This window comes from Schistocerca nitens, chromosome 5 (genome assembly GCF_023898315.1).
Source record: "Schistocerca nitens isolate TAMUIC-IGC-003100 chromosome 5, iqSchNite1.1, whole genome shotgun sequence".
Classification (NCBI taxonomy): domain Eukaryota; kingdom Metazoa; phylum Arthropoda; class Insecta; order Orthoptera; family Acrididae; genus Schistocerca; species Schistocerca nitens.
In genome coordinates this window covers 536,259,757-536,271,373 of record NC_064618.1, presented here as the reverse complement: position 1 = coordinate 536,271,373, position 11,617 = coordinate 536,259,757, and the positions used below count along the sequence as shown (strand labels likewise).

The window sequence follows — 11,617 nt, the reverse complement described above, 5'->3', positions numbered from 1 at the left end:
CCTAACTAACCTAAGGACATCACACACATCCACGCCCGAGGCAGGATTCGACCCTGCGACCGTACTGCAGCGCGGTTCCGGACTGAAGTGGCTAGAACCACTCGCCCACAGCGGCCGGCGATCCCTTTCAAAGTCGTTAATTTGGTTGCAGGAAGCACGAGTGCGTCTCCGTGGCAAGGTCACCTGCTTGCTTCAGTCATTTGCACCACACAAAGCCTTCTGTTTGTGAGCTTTCTCTGTTAAAGGAGCCGGCCGCAGTGGTCTAGCGGTTCAAGGCGCTCAGTCCGGAACCGCACGACTGCTCCGGTCGCAGGTTCGAATCCTGCCTCGGGCATAAATGTGTGTGATGTCCTTAGGTTCGTTAGGTATAAGTAGTTCTAAGTTCTAGGGGACTGATGACCACAAAGTCCCATAGTGCTCAGAGCCATTTGAACCATTCTGTTGAAGGATAGACGCTGATGGCGGTCTGGCAGCGTTGCTATTATGTTATCTGTTGGCGGACGACATTCAAACAGTTATCCCCATGTTGTATATGCCGTCATCGAATCAAAATCGACGTCGTCTTTCAGAGGTCTACTATTTTTCTTTTTTCCCGGCAGCGTAGCTCAAGCTGGAAACAGAAAAAGTATATTATTGCTATGGCAGCGTACCTCTTGTGATTTGCCGTGAAAACTCGACTTTAGCAAAAATTATTAACGTCCGAGGGCTATGACGGGGATATGCACGTGCAGGTTTTCGTTGCCTGTGGAAACACGGCTAAACTAGCACGTCGTCTAGAGGTCGATGTTGGGAAATCTCGGACGGTATCTATCTGTCGACGCAAGGAGTGCTGGCGGAGCTTGGGGTCGCCGTGCAGCCAGTAGCCGCAAGCGGCGGCCCTGCCCGGCCGGGCAGCTGGCGACCGCAGTTTCCGGCGGCTGCGGCGGCGGCAGTAAAAGTGTTGGCCGCGAGTAACGGCCCCTGGGAGGCCCATGGCCGCCGCCCCACGACTGGCTGGGGCGCAGTAAAGCTGCCGCCGCCGGCCGCCGGCCGCCGGGCGCCGGCCGCCTCTCGGACCCGCGAATATCGCGGCGGTCCGGTCGCGCGGTGCGATCTCGCGCCTAACGGCCGAAATCACTTACGGGCGGGGGCGCGATGACAGCCGCCGCCGACGTGCTTTCATCACGCTCACCGCGGGCCCCAAAATTCCCCATCCTGCGGGGGCAGTAGCGGTGCTGGCGGCGGTCGCGTCGCCCGTTAGTGGACAAGCGGCCTCCCACGTCGGGCCCGTCGCTGCCTGCTGTAAACAGCAGCACTCTAGTTGCGCTGCTGCTTCCGTAAAGCTCTGTTCGAGGGACGCATTTTTCTACAGGAAGTAATTCTGCTGGCCGGAGAGTTGTGTTTCCTACAACGAGACGGCTTGCGAGAGAGCTGCGTTTCGGAGCACAGATTGCACCAGCTTTGGTAGAATGTTCTCTATAAGCTTTCCAGTGCAACAGGAATATGGAGATACGTTTTTCAAGAGCACCATTTTCGAGTCCAACACGAAACGAAATAATTACGAGGGGTGTTCAATAAGCAGAGCAACATTTTTTTCTCTTTGAAAGCGTGTCAAAAAAAAAGGGTGCAAATGGCTCTGAGCACTATGGGACTTAACATCTGTGGTCATCAGTCCCCTAGAACTTAGAACTACTTAAACCTAACTAACCTAAGGACATCACACACATCCATGCCCGAGGCAGGATTCGAACCTGCGACCATAGCGGTCGCGCGGTTCCAGACTGTAGTGCCTAGAACCGCTGGGCCACTCCGGCCGGCCAACTACGACAGATTCATCTGGTATCGTCAGTTCGCTCTTCTTAAGCTCAGTCAATTCCCCATCCGCTCAGAATCCGACAATAAATTGTACTCGGCCTTGTGAAATTTATTATAATGGCCTTCAATACTAAACTTCCGTTGACCAGCGAGAATACTTCCACATATTAAACATTTCGAATTTTCACGTTTTTGCACAAAGAAAAAATGATTCTCCCATTACTTTTTAAAAGATAGTAAATCTCCACTTCCCCGTTTCTTGAAATACAACGTTCACTACATAGTGCTCGCTTCGCATCAACGTCCGCAGCTTAGCCTGGCACTACACTGCCGCAACCTGCCGGCTGTCGCCACAGCCCCGGTCGACGCCTGCACGCAAGCAGCACACGTGCAGCGCTGTGCGCTCATGAGCCGCGTGCAACGTTTGCCCGCCCCTGGTCTAATAGGTGCTGCTCATGCATGGTTGTTTACATCTTTGGACGAGTTTAGTGACATCTCTGAACAGTCAAAGGGACTGTGTCTGTGATACAATATCATCAGTTAATGTCTTCCTTCATGAGTTCTGGGAATCTGGGTGAAGGAGAACTTGTTTTTTATGTATGTGTGAATTATTATTGGGTTGGTTAAGCATGTAAAATTTGTAGGAAGGTTTGAAGGATCTTGAAAGCTAAGTCAAGACTGAAATCAACAGGTGTTTATTTCTTCTAATCACTTTCGTAAATCGCAGTAAAATTTACAGAGAACAAATTTCTCTATCACTCATATCAAATTACAAAATGACGCTAACAGTGTGAGTAGGTACCAAAAGGTGTGAAAGACTGTATGAAGAAGTGCAACAAGATCTACTCATCTGGTCAGTTCATTTAACCGAAGTTAAGAGTAGAACAAAAAGCCACAAATAATAGCTGCCTGGAGCGACACAAATTGCGTGGTTAAGTAAGCAAGTAAGGAGCAGCTCAGGATATGGATCGCGCTACCATAGTTACGGAAAATTTCCCCAACAATAACTGGTATGTGCCGATAGCATCAGATGAGCACTCGTGACATACGAAGCGCCCATTAACAAACGCACTCGCGTCAGGCCATCCGGATTTAGGTTTTCCGTGATTTCCCTAAATAGCTCAAGGCAAACGCCGGGATGGTTTCTTTGAAAGGGCACGGCTGACTTCCTTTCCCATCCTTCCCTAATCCGACGAGATCGGTGACGTCGCTGGTTGGTCTCTTCCCCCAAACAACCCAACCCACCCACCAAAAGCAAGTTTGGTGTCAGGTTAAAGCTGCGTCTTTTCGACTGGTCGACTTCTACACGTCATGCATGGTGACAGGGTGACTCATTTCGACTGGATGACCAAAATTTTGGAGCAAAAGCAACGTTTTTCTTATGCTGGTTGTACAGCACCAAGACATGTCGACCTATGATGTTTGTGCAGAAGAGGTAAAAATTTCAAACTCAGTTATTCTCTGGGGATGGAAGCGGCAGCTCGTTGCCCTCTGCGCTAAGCCCGGAACCGGCCCTTCTCGCCGGCCGAAGTGGCCGTGCGGTTAAAGGCGCTGCAGTCTGGAACCGCAAGACCGCTACGGTCGCAGGTTCGAATCCTGCCTCGGGCATGGATGTTTGTGATGTCCTTAGGTTAGTTAGGTTTAAGTAGTTCTAAGTTCTAGGGGACTTATGACCTAAGATGTTGAGTCCCATAGTGCTCAGAGCCATTTGAACCATTTTGAACCGGCCCTTCTCACAGTACCCAAAACCAGGCCACCTCTCACCACCGTGAAAACCGCCGGATTTCCTGGGAAGGTTCACCACTCCTAATGAGATTCACGGACTGTCTTCTGCCGAAAACAAGACCCTTGAGACCACACCGTACACCAGGAGTTCACCTCCACAGCGCCTTCATGTCTGGTACTCTCAATAAAATAACCACCACGAACCGTACCGTCTCAGTAGATCGCGGTACATCCTGCGTATGCTATCTTTTAGGGCGGAGGCAAGCCGTTTTGACGTAAACAAGTGGTGGTGTGAGAAGTGAGTCGGACGGCGGCAGGCGGCGGAGCAGGAAGGACTCTTCGGGCACAGCGTGTTATGATTTGAGCAGTGCAATTTCTCTGTCCGATAACTGGACGTCAGTATTACGCCTGGGGCGCTTGTCCGAAAATAAGTTTCCACCATGGCGACTCCGGAGGGCATAAGGCGGCCGAAATTATTCCTACTACGCAAGTCCGAGGTTGTGGCGCCCTGTTTAAGATGGAAACGTGGCCTCTTAGAACTATGGTGAGGTACCTTACTTCTGTTGAGTGAATTTGGGGACACAGTGCGGTTCGCAAAATCTTCCTTTCTATTGTTTTCCTCAGTGCGTCACTGTCTGCTTACGCGCCTTACCCGCCTTCATGGTATTAGAACTCTTAAAAATACTGCCTCAAACTTCCTGTTGATTAGGCCCCTGTCATGAGTACGTTGAGTTCGAGTTCAAGAAACCTGCACGTCTTTGTACCAACTGCTTATTGTATCAACAGTAAATTGGTGAATTTCTGTAACGAAGACATACTGTGTTTTTGCCTTCTTATATACGATAACTTTGTGGATTTTGGTTTAAGTTACCTTATTTATTGCTGTGAAAAGTTTTGATGATTGCTAGTTAACTTTCTAAGTTTAGGAGAAAAGAATTCGCGCCAGTTGCTTGGTATTTAAGGTACTGTCTTTTACGTAATCGAAGTTCGTTTGCGAACCGTGTGCATCCCTTCAAACCTTGTTCATTTTCAGTCCCGCGTGGCAGCTCCTTGCTACCGTTACGCCATCGGGCGCTGTTTTGAAACTGAACTGCTGCTGGTGGGCGAACCTTACTACTTGTTGAGATTTTGATGTGTGTTCAGTAATAATGCCCGATTGTTGTTTAATACTGCAGGGGTTGGTTTCTCCCCCGTTGTTGGTATGTAGATGTGTAATTACGCTCTTAGCCATATTGTGTTTAGTTTCATGACTGAGAGGTTGAAGATCATTCATGATGTAATTATTTGTTGAACTTAAATGTCCTTTTTTTTGCCAGGTAATACTAGCAGTTGCTGACCCCATGTGCAGAATTGCCTCGATTATCCGGGAGGTGTCTATACCTGATTTACGTGGAGCAATTACCTGGTGCAGTCAGTCGGATTCTGAGGTTGCGGGTTGCGCTGCCTCTTTGACAGTATTCGCGTGGACCAAAAAGAAAGAAGAGCTTGACACAACATTGTACCTATCTTGCCTTTTTTTTAAATTACATATTTTTTCAAATGCATCTGTGTGTTCTTTTGAGGGTTAATGTAGATTTTAAGATCAGTGTTTTAGTAAGTTTTCATTTCTTTGGTCAGTGGTGTTGTGAAAGATTTTTTAATACTAAGCAAATTGTAAATCGGTAAACCGGCCGTCAGAAAATACGATGAGAGGAATTGTTAACTTGTTTGTCACAAAAATTCTTGTTGCTGCTGTCGTGTTGAAGCATAAAATACTGTATTAAACTTTTACAGACTTCTTATGTCACATAATCTTGTACAAAATATTTTTGTTTTCCCAAAAATTGCATAGTATCTCATTATAGGCAACTGAAACTTAGTGGTTCGCAATTAATTCTCAAGGAACAGCAACAAATTTCCGCGCCTCTGTGATGTCCGTTGTTAAAAGTATTTGCTTCCATAACTGTGATAGTTGAGTGCAAAGCTTGTTTTTTGTCCTTGAACATAGATATTTTCATAACCATTTACAACAATTGGCTCAAATGGCTCTGAGCACTATGGAACTTAACTTCTGAAGTCATCAGTCCCCTAGAACTTAGAACTACTTAAACTTTACTAACCTAAGGACATCACGCACATCCATGCCAGAGACAGGATTCGAACCTGCGACCGTAGCGGTCTCGCGGTTCCAGACTGTTGCGCCTAGAGCCGCTCGGCCACCCCGACCGGCATATGCAACATTTTGGGTCTGCTACGTTTTTAACAATATAATGTGGCTCAGTTCGACAGTGTATTAAAGTCTTACTTGAATGCAAAGTAAATACAGCAGCACATGTTGAGGGAAGTATATATTTATGAAATTCTCTTGAGACTTGTTATTATTTTTCTAAACGCGTTTTTTAATTAATTATTGAAAGCTTACAAGAAAATTGTTTCTTAATTGGCTTGATTGAGCCTTGGTTCTATCTCGGCCATGTTAAATTATATGACTTTAGGAACATTTTTCCCCCTAACCAATTGACATATTATCATGATATTTTTGTTATGTTCCTTATATCTTCATCTTCATTTTAAACTGATAAGTCTTAAAAATAATAAAAACGTATACTTAAAAATATATATATTTTTTAAATTAGCCATAAAACTGCAATTTTTTTACTTTAATTAAATTTGTACCATAGCTTTTTTAAAAAATATTCATATTTCCTCAGTTCAAATCAACAACTAACAAATAAGGAACAATCTTTAAAACAAATATATTGATAACATTAATAGTAGCCAAGAAAAGTGTTCCTAACCATTGAAAAACACAGTTGTCGGGGAAACGCAAATAAAGATAAGACTATTAAACAACAATTTTATTCTTACTTTAGTACATTCCAGCTTCATATGAAGGTCTATCTGGATCTTACAGTTCTTCAAACTGGTCCTCAATCTTTCTCCTTGCTTGCTGTGTGGCCTGGCGACACTTTTTCTCAATTTCTGTGACAGCTTTGTCGACTTTTTTAATCAGAAGTTCGTCGTCCTTTTTCAAAAACTTGACAGAGTTCTTCCCTGGAGATATGCCTAGATGACTCAAAATTTTACACTTTGCTAAATTTCCTTCATTGAAACTTGTAATAGCTTCGTACAATCCCAACTGAAATGTAGTCATCAAAATAAAAGTTGCTTTTGGTAGCCGCGACCATACAGCATTATTTAACGACTCTGACGGATTTTGCGTTCCACCATGTAGGTACTTACCCAAGTGGTCAGGATAGGTCAAGTCTCTAACTATGGGTTTTATTTGTTCCATGACAGCGAAAGGAAGACGAGTGTGGTCATTGTGGTCATAAGGCTCATTTTTCTCTTGGGCTTTTCAGAATTTCCACCAGCTTGTCTCACCTTTGGGGCATAGTCCGTGTCCAGATGTGTCTTCGTTGGTAGCCGTCAAATGAAAATATTCTGCCCAGACCGCTGCCTTCATGTCCTGTAGAGTTTTTGTAGCGTTCCTTCTTATAGCTAGGACATAATATAGTTGTATTTGATTTATTGCCTCACCAGTAAGGAGGCGACGACCCCCGATGGTTTTGCCGTCGAAAAGTTTTGTTTTCCCAAGTTCCTGTTTCAATTTCCTGAGGTGACTACCCATCCACTTCTGGACATGACCGCAACATTCCAGTTTCTCATTTGAGAAGTCGGGACCATATGGTTTGGCCTGGCCTCACAAACCTTAGGGTAAGAAGCACTGCCCCCGTCTCCTAAATAATACTTGTACCGCACTCCGTATTTCGGCAGAGATTCTTGGAACATTTCAACAACTCCTTTTACCTCCACTTAATCCAGAGTAGTTAGCTAGGCAATCAGTATCACGACTGTTTTCGCATCTGCAATACTTGGATAAAATTTTAACCTCAATTGCCTTGCCTGTGTTTTCTGCTATTGCAGTTACAATTCCATTGAGTGAAGTGTGACCGCTACGTTGCCACGATCCGTCAAATTTTGCTGTCAAATCTCTATTACCATCATTTTCACCGACACTTTCTTCAACAGCAGCCTTCATACTCTCTTCACAGACCTCTTTTGCCGCATCTCGAAGCATCTTATTGTAATATTTGAAAACTGGTGGAGTCCGCAAATTCATTACACCGCAGAAAGTTTTCGCCGCTTCTTGACCTTTTCCAATACATCGGAATGCGTAGGCTAATCAAACATTCACTTCTGATTGTTTACAGTCTGGTAAGCATGGAGAATTATTAGAGCACACTTCAAAAGAACAGTCACTGCACTTTATTACTATCGGTACTTGTAAGCCTAGCCTGGTTCCAGTGGAGACGGTAAGGGACCCTTTACATTTTACGCACACCGCAATTTGGCTAACTAGGCTACGTAAACTGTTGATATTAACAATATCATAGCAAACCTCTTCTTTTCCATATATCTCATATTTAGCCAAGTTACGGTTAAGCTTTTTAGAAGAAGAGCTTGTTTCAGAAGCACAAGCAGCTTCAGTACTAGTACTAGGCCTAGGCTCAACTTCACAATGAACTTCCACTTCAGATTCACCACGATGCAAAAACTGTTTTTGGTTACATCTCTCCCCACTGAACTCACGTTTTCTTTTCTTTTTTTGTATTCGGGGCATTTTTACATAATATAAAGTTATTTGCTGAGATCTAAACACTGAAATACGAATATCGTAAAGAAACTTCACTTTCAGTCACCACAAACAAAGAACTGTAAATAACCAAGTAAACTGGCAGCTATTTTTTTCATTGTTGCCAGCAGTATTTCATCAGTGTTACCAACTAAGCTTCCAAACAGCTTTACTATGACAAGTAGTCACTAGCGAGTAAAAAGAAGGTTGAGTTCATGAAAAGTGTGCCTTGCAAGGTTTTACTAAAACGCTTGTAACACGAAAACCACTCAACGTAAGTTAGTAAATTTGGTATCAATTTAAACCCAAATATATGCGTAACAAAAAAGTGAAAAAAATAAAAATCAAGACTTTTGAACCAAACAACCATCTGATTTCCCTTAAGAACAACATGTTAAATAAATATTTGGGTCACGAATGATGTTCAACCCTTAAACCCTTACTGGTGCCTAGTCCTCCCCCCCCTCCCCTAGACAACCTCAAGCAGTAGCTATGTACCACACCAGTGGTAGGAAAAGGAGCAATATCGTGTAGTAACGCCACAACTGAATACACAAATTAATTGTCAGAAAGAATGCTAACACTGGTGTATTAAACTAATGCAAAGCTTCTTGGAACCAGCAAGTAATTCAAGGGCAGAATTAGTTGTTAAAACAGGGAGACATGAGCGATTATGCTTGGCAGAAAGAATCCTGTGCGTATATGTGGGACAGCCTGCTTCGACACTGTATTGTTGGCCACGATGATACAGGATTTCACGTCAGCTGTTGATGTGTTTGTTTTAGCAGACATCTAATCCTGCTGTCACTTCAAGAGACAATTGGCATGATAATGACAAAACATGTAAACAATAACTTTTCTTTATGTTTCACTTTTGTTAGTTGTAACTGGTTTTTGTTGATACAGTCAGTTACTGTTTTGCATCGTTACCACATTCTTCCCCTTCTCAGAACTTCGAACGACTTATCCAACGGCAGTTAAAGAGGTACACAAAAGCTCGGCCCACATTATGGACGTCCGCGATGCGATCGCTGCACTAATGGCCCCCTGTCCGCCGTTCGGGAACCGGTGTTGTATGCCCTGACGCTGGCCAACTGTGCCAGAAGCAGCGGTGTGCCGCAAGACCAGAGTAGCACCGAGGCTAAGTGCAATTTATGCTCCTCAAAGGCGGTGTAATTTGGCGGCTCAGTCGGTCGTGTGCGGCCGGCCGCTAATATAACACATTAACGGTGCAAAACGGCCGTCGGCAGCATACATCTCTATTATCAGACCGAGTTACAACCCACGGAATTGCCCCCAGAGCAGTGCATAGCACACCGGTTACTGAGAGAGGCGGTGGAGGAGGTGGAGAGGGGGGACTGCGGTGGTCAGAGAGAGAGAACGCGGGGTTGGGTGCAGCGAGGGGGGGGGGGGGGGAGGTCCAACGGCATTCGCGCGTCGCACCGTCGGCTGTAAAACCGAAGAATAAATCGGGGCGGTAACGTAGAGGAATGCAGATTGCGATCGCGAATAAAGTTCCTCAAACTTGCGGCGACGCGCCCCGCCTCGTCCTGTTTTTACCGCCACCCCCACCCCTCTCGGCCTGCTCGGCTCCGCGGGCGGGGCCTGTTTTATTTTGCGGTATTTTATCAGACAGAGCGCCGCGGTCCTGCCGTACAGTTACCGCCATTCACGATAGATAGCGCGCGCGCCCGGCCGTTTTAGGGCGCCGGGGGCCGCGGGGGCGTTGGAGGCGGCCAGCGGGGTGGTTTATGGGCCGTAACATAGGGACGGCAACAGCCGCTGCCCCTACAGCTCTGAATGATGATAAAGGAGGCTGGGCGCGTCGTGAAAAACTTTTGTTAATGAAGACAGCGCCCTCTGGCCTACGCTTTAGCGATATTCGGACTCGGCAGGCGTTAAAAAGGACAGGAGAAAAAGTGTCTGGCAGACAACGTGATTTATGTTTTTATCTGTATTTTCCATAACAGTGGAGGTTTAGTAACCATTTTCCGAGGACGCCTGAACCGTACTGATTATCTTGAGTATACTGTAATATGTCTGAACGAAAGGTGCCAAAATTATGGTAAATACCGTGTGACATATTTCTTCTGAACGTTAAGAAGTCACGCATTACACCAACCTCTCTTTTCATAAAAGAAGAAACTGGATCAGGAGGTAAGTAATACTTCGTCGTCTTTTATCATCATTTACCCTGTCCTTTCATCTATTCTCTGACACTGGACGGTTATAATTAAATTATTACAGCTACTAACGGAAGTCCAGTGTCGGCTGTAATCGTAGCTTGACAGTGAAACTTGGTAGATATGCTAATGCCTTAACGCGGAACCGATTTACGACGAAAAAAAATTAGTTCCAACTTGAGCCACCAAGAGCAAATCTAGCACTGTACAACATCTTCTCGACTTCTCCGACATATATGTTTATCTCTATATATTGGGACTGAACTGAGTCCTTCATCACAATTTGCAAGTAATGTAGATAAATACAGGGTGAACAGCAACAAAAACAACAAACTGCAGGGACGGATTCCTGACTAGGAATGGAGAGAAAAAGGTCCTATGAACGTGTGTTCGGAAATGCGTCGATGCCACAGTAGAAGGCACTTACTAACGACTGTTTCTTTCGCCACGTGACGTGTGTTCCTTGTGTATTGGAGGCTATGTGACGCAGCTTAATGTAAGCAGTCAAAAGGTTGGGAACAAGCCGAGGTGGTACTTGTACACGGCGAAGCAAATGGACACGATTATACCAAAACATGTGCGCTCACAGGCACCAACCACATCACACAAAATTTCAAGTCCTTTTTTGGCGTTTGTGTGATCGTGGGTCCTTTCAGACAGACGAACGTGCAGGAATGTGGCGGACTGTGCGTACACCAGATTTGGAAGGCCGGGTCCTATAGGATATGGAGACGAACTCTACTATAAGCTTCAAGCAAGGAGCTCGCTGGCATGGTGTATTTATTTATTTAATCGTATGGCTAGAGCACCCCGTCGGGCAGACCGTTCGCCGGGTGCCGGTCTTTCAATTTAACGCCACGTCGGCGACCTGCAGTCGATGAGAATGATAGGATGATGATGAGGACAACACAACACCCAGTCCCTGGGCGGAGAAAATTCCCCGACCCAGCCGGGAATCGAACCCGGACGCAGAGGATCGACAATCCCTCACGCTGAGCCGGCCGGAGTGGCCGTGCGGTTCTAGGCGCTACAGTCTGGAACCGCCTGACCGCTACGGTCGCAGGTTCGAATCCTGCCTCGGGCATGGATGTGTGTGATGTCCTTAGGTTAGTTAGGGTTAAGTAGTTCTAAGTTCTAGGGGACTGATGACCACAGCAGTTGAGTCCCACAGTGCTCAGAGCCATTTTTGAACCCTCACGCTGACCATTCAGCTACCGGGGGCGGACGGCATGGTGTAAGCCGCAGCACGATAATGTGTCACCTGCATGACAGCAGCTACTACCCCTGTCACCTGCAAAAC

General features: G+C 45.8%; 1 protein-coding gene across 1 annotated transcript; it reads right to left on the bottom strand.

The window, feature by feature from the left end:
• Positions 1-773: 773 nt before the first annotated feature.
• LOC126260567 (translation initiation factor IF-2-like) lies at positions 774-9,803 on the bottom strand. The gene is made up of 3 exons (XM_049957902.1): positions 9,660-9,803; positions 1,172-1,279; positions 774-1,100 (listed from the first exon to the last, which is right to left on the bottom strand). Exons 1-3 carry the CDS (start codon positions 9,801-9,803, stop codon positions 774-776), a joined length of 579 nt encoding a protein of 192 aa, XP_049813859.1.
• Between the last annotated feature and the right edge of the window lie 1,814 nt (positions 9,804-11,617).

What these genes read in the sequence shown, in the direction of transcription:
- LOC126260567 (XM_049957902.1), bottom strand. Translation starts at nt 9,803, where the DNA reads ATGGCGGTAACTGTACGGCAGGACCGCGGCGCTCTGTCTGATAAAATA. An exon ending in GGCGGGGCGCGTCGCCGCAA is followed by an intron (nt 1,280 to 9,659) that starts GTTTGAGGAACT and finishes TGCTGTTTACAG; the next exon opens with CAGGCAGCGACGGGCCCGAC. An exon ending in GGGGAATTTTGGGGCCCGCG is followed by an intron (nt 1,101 to 1,171) that starts GTGAGCGTGATG and finishes TTCGGCCGTTAG; the next exon opens with GCGCGAGATCGCACCGCGCG.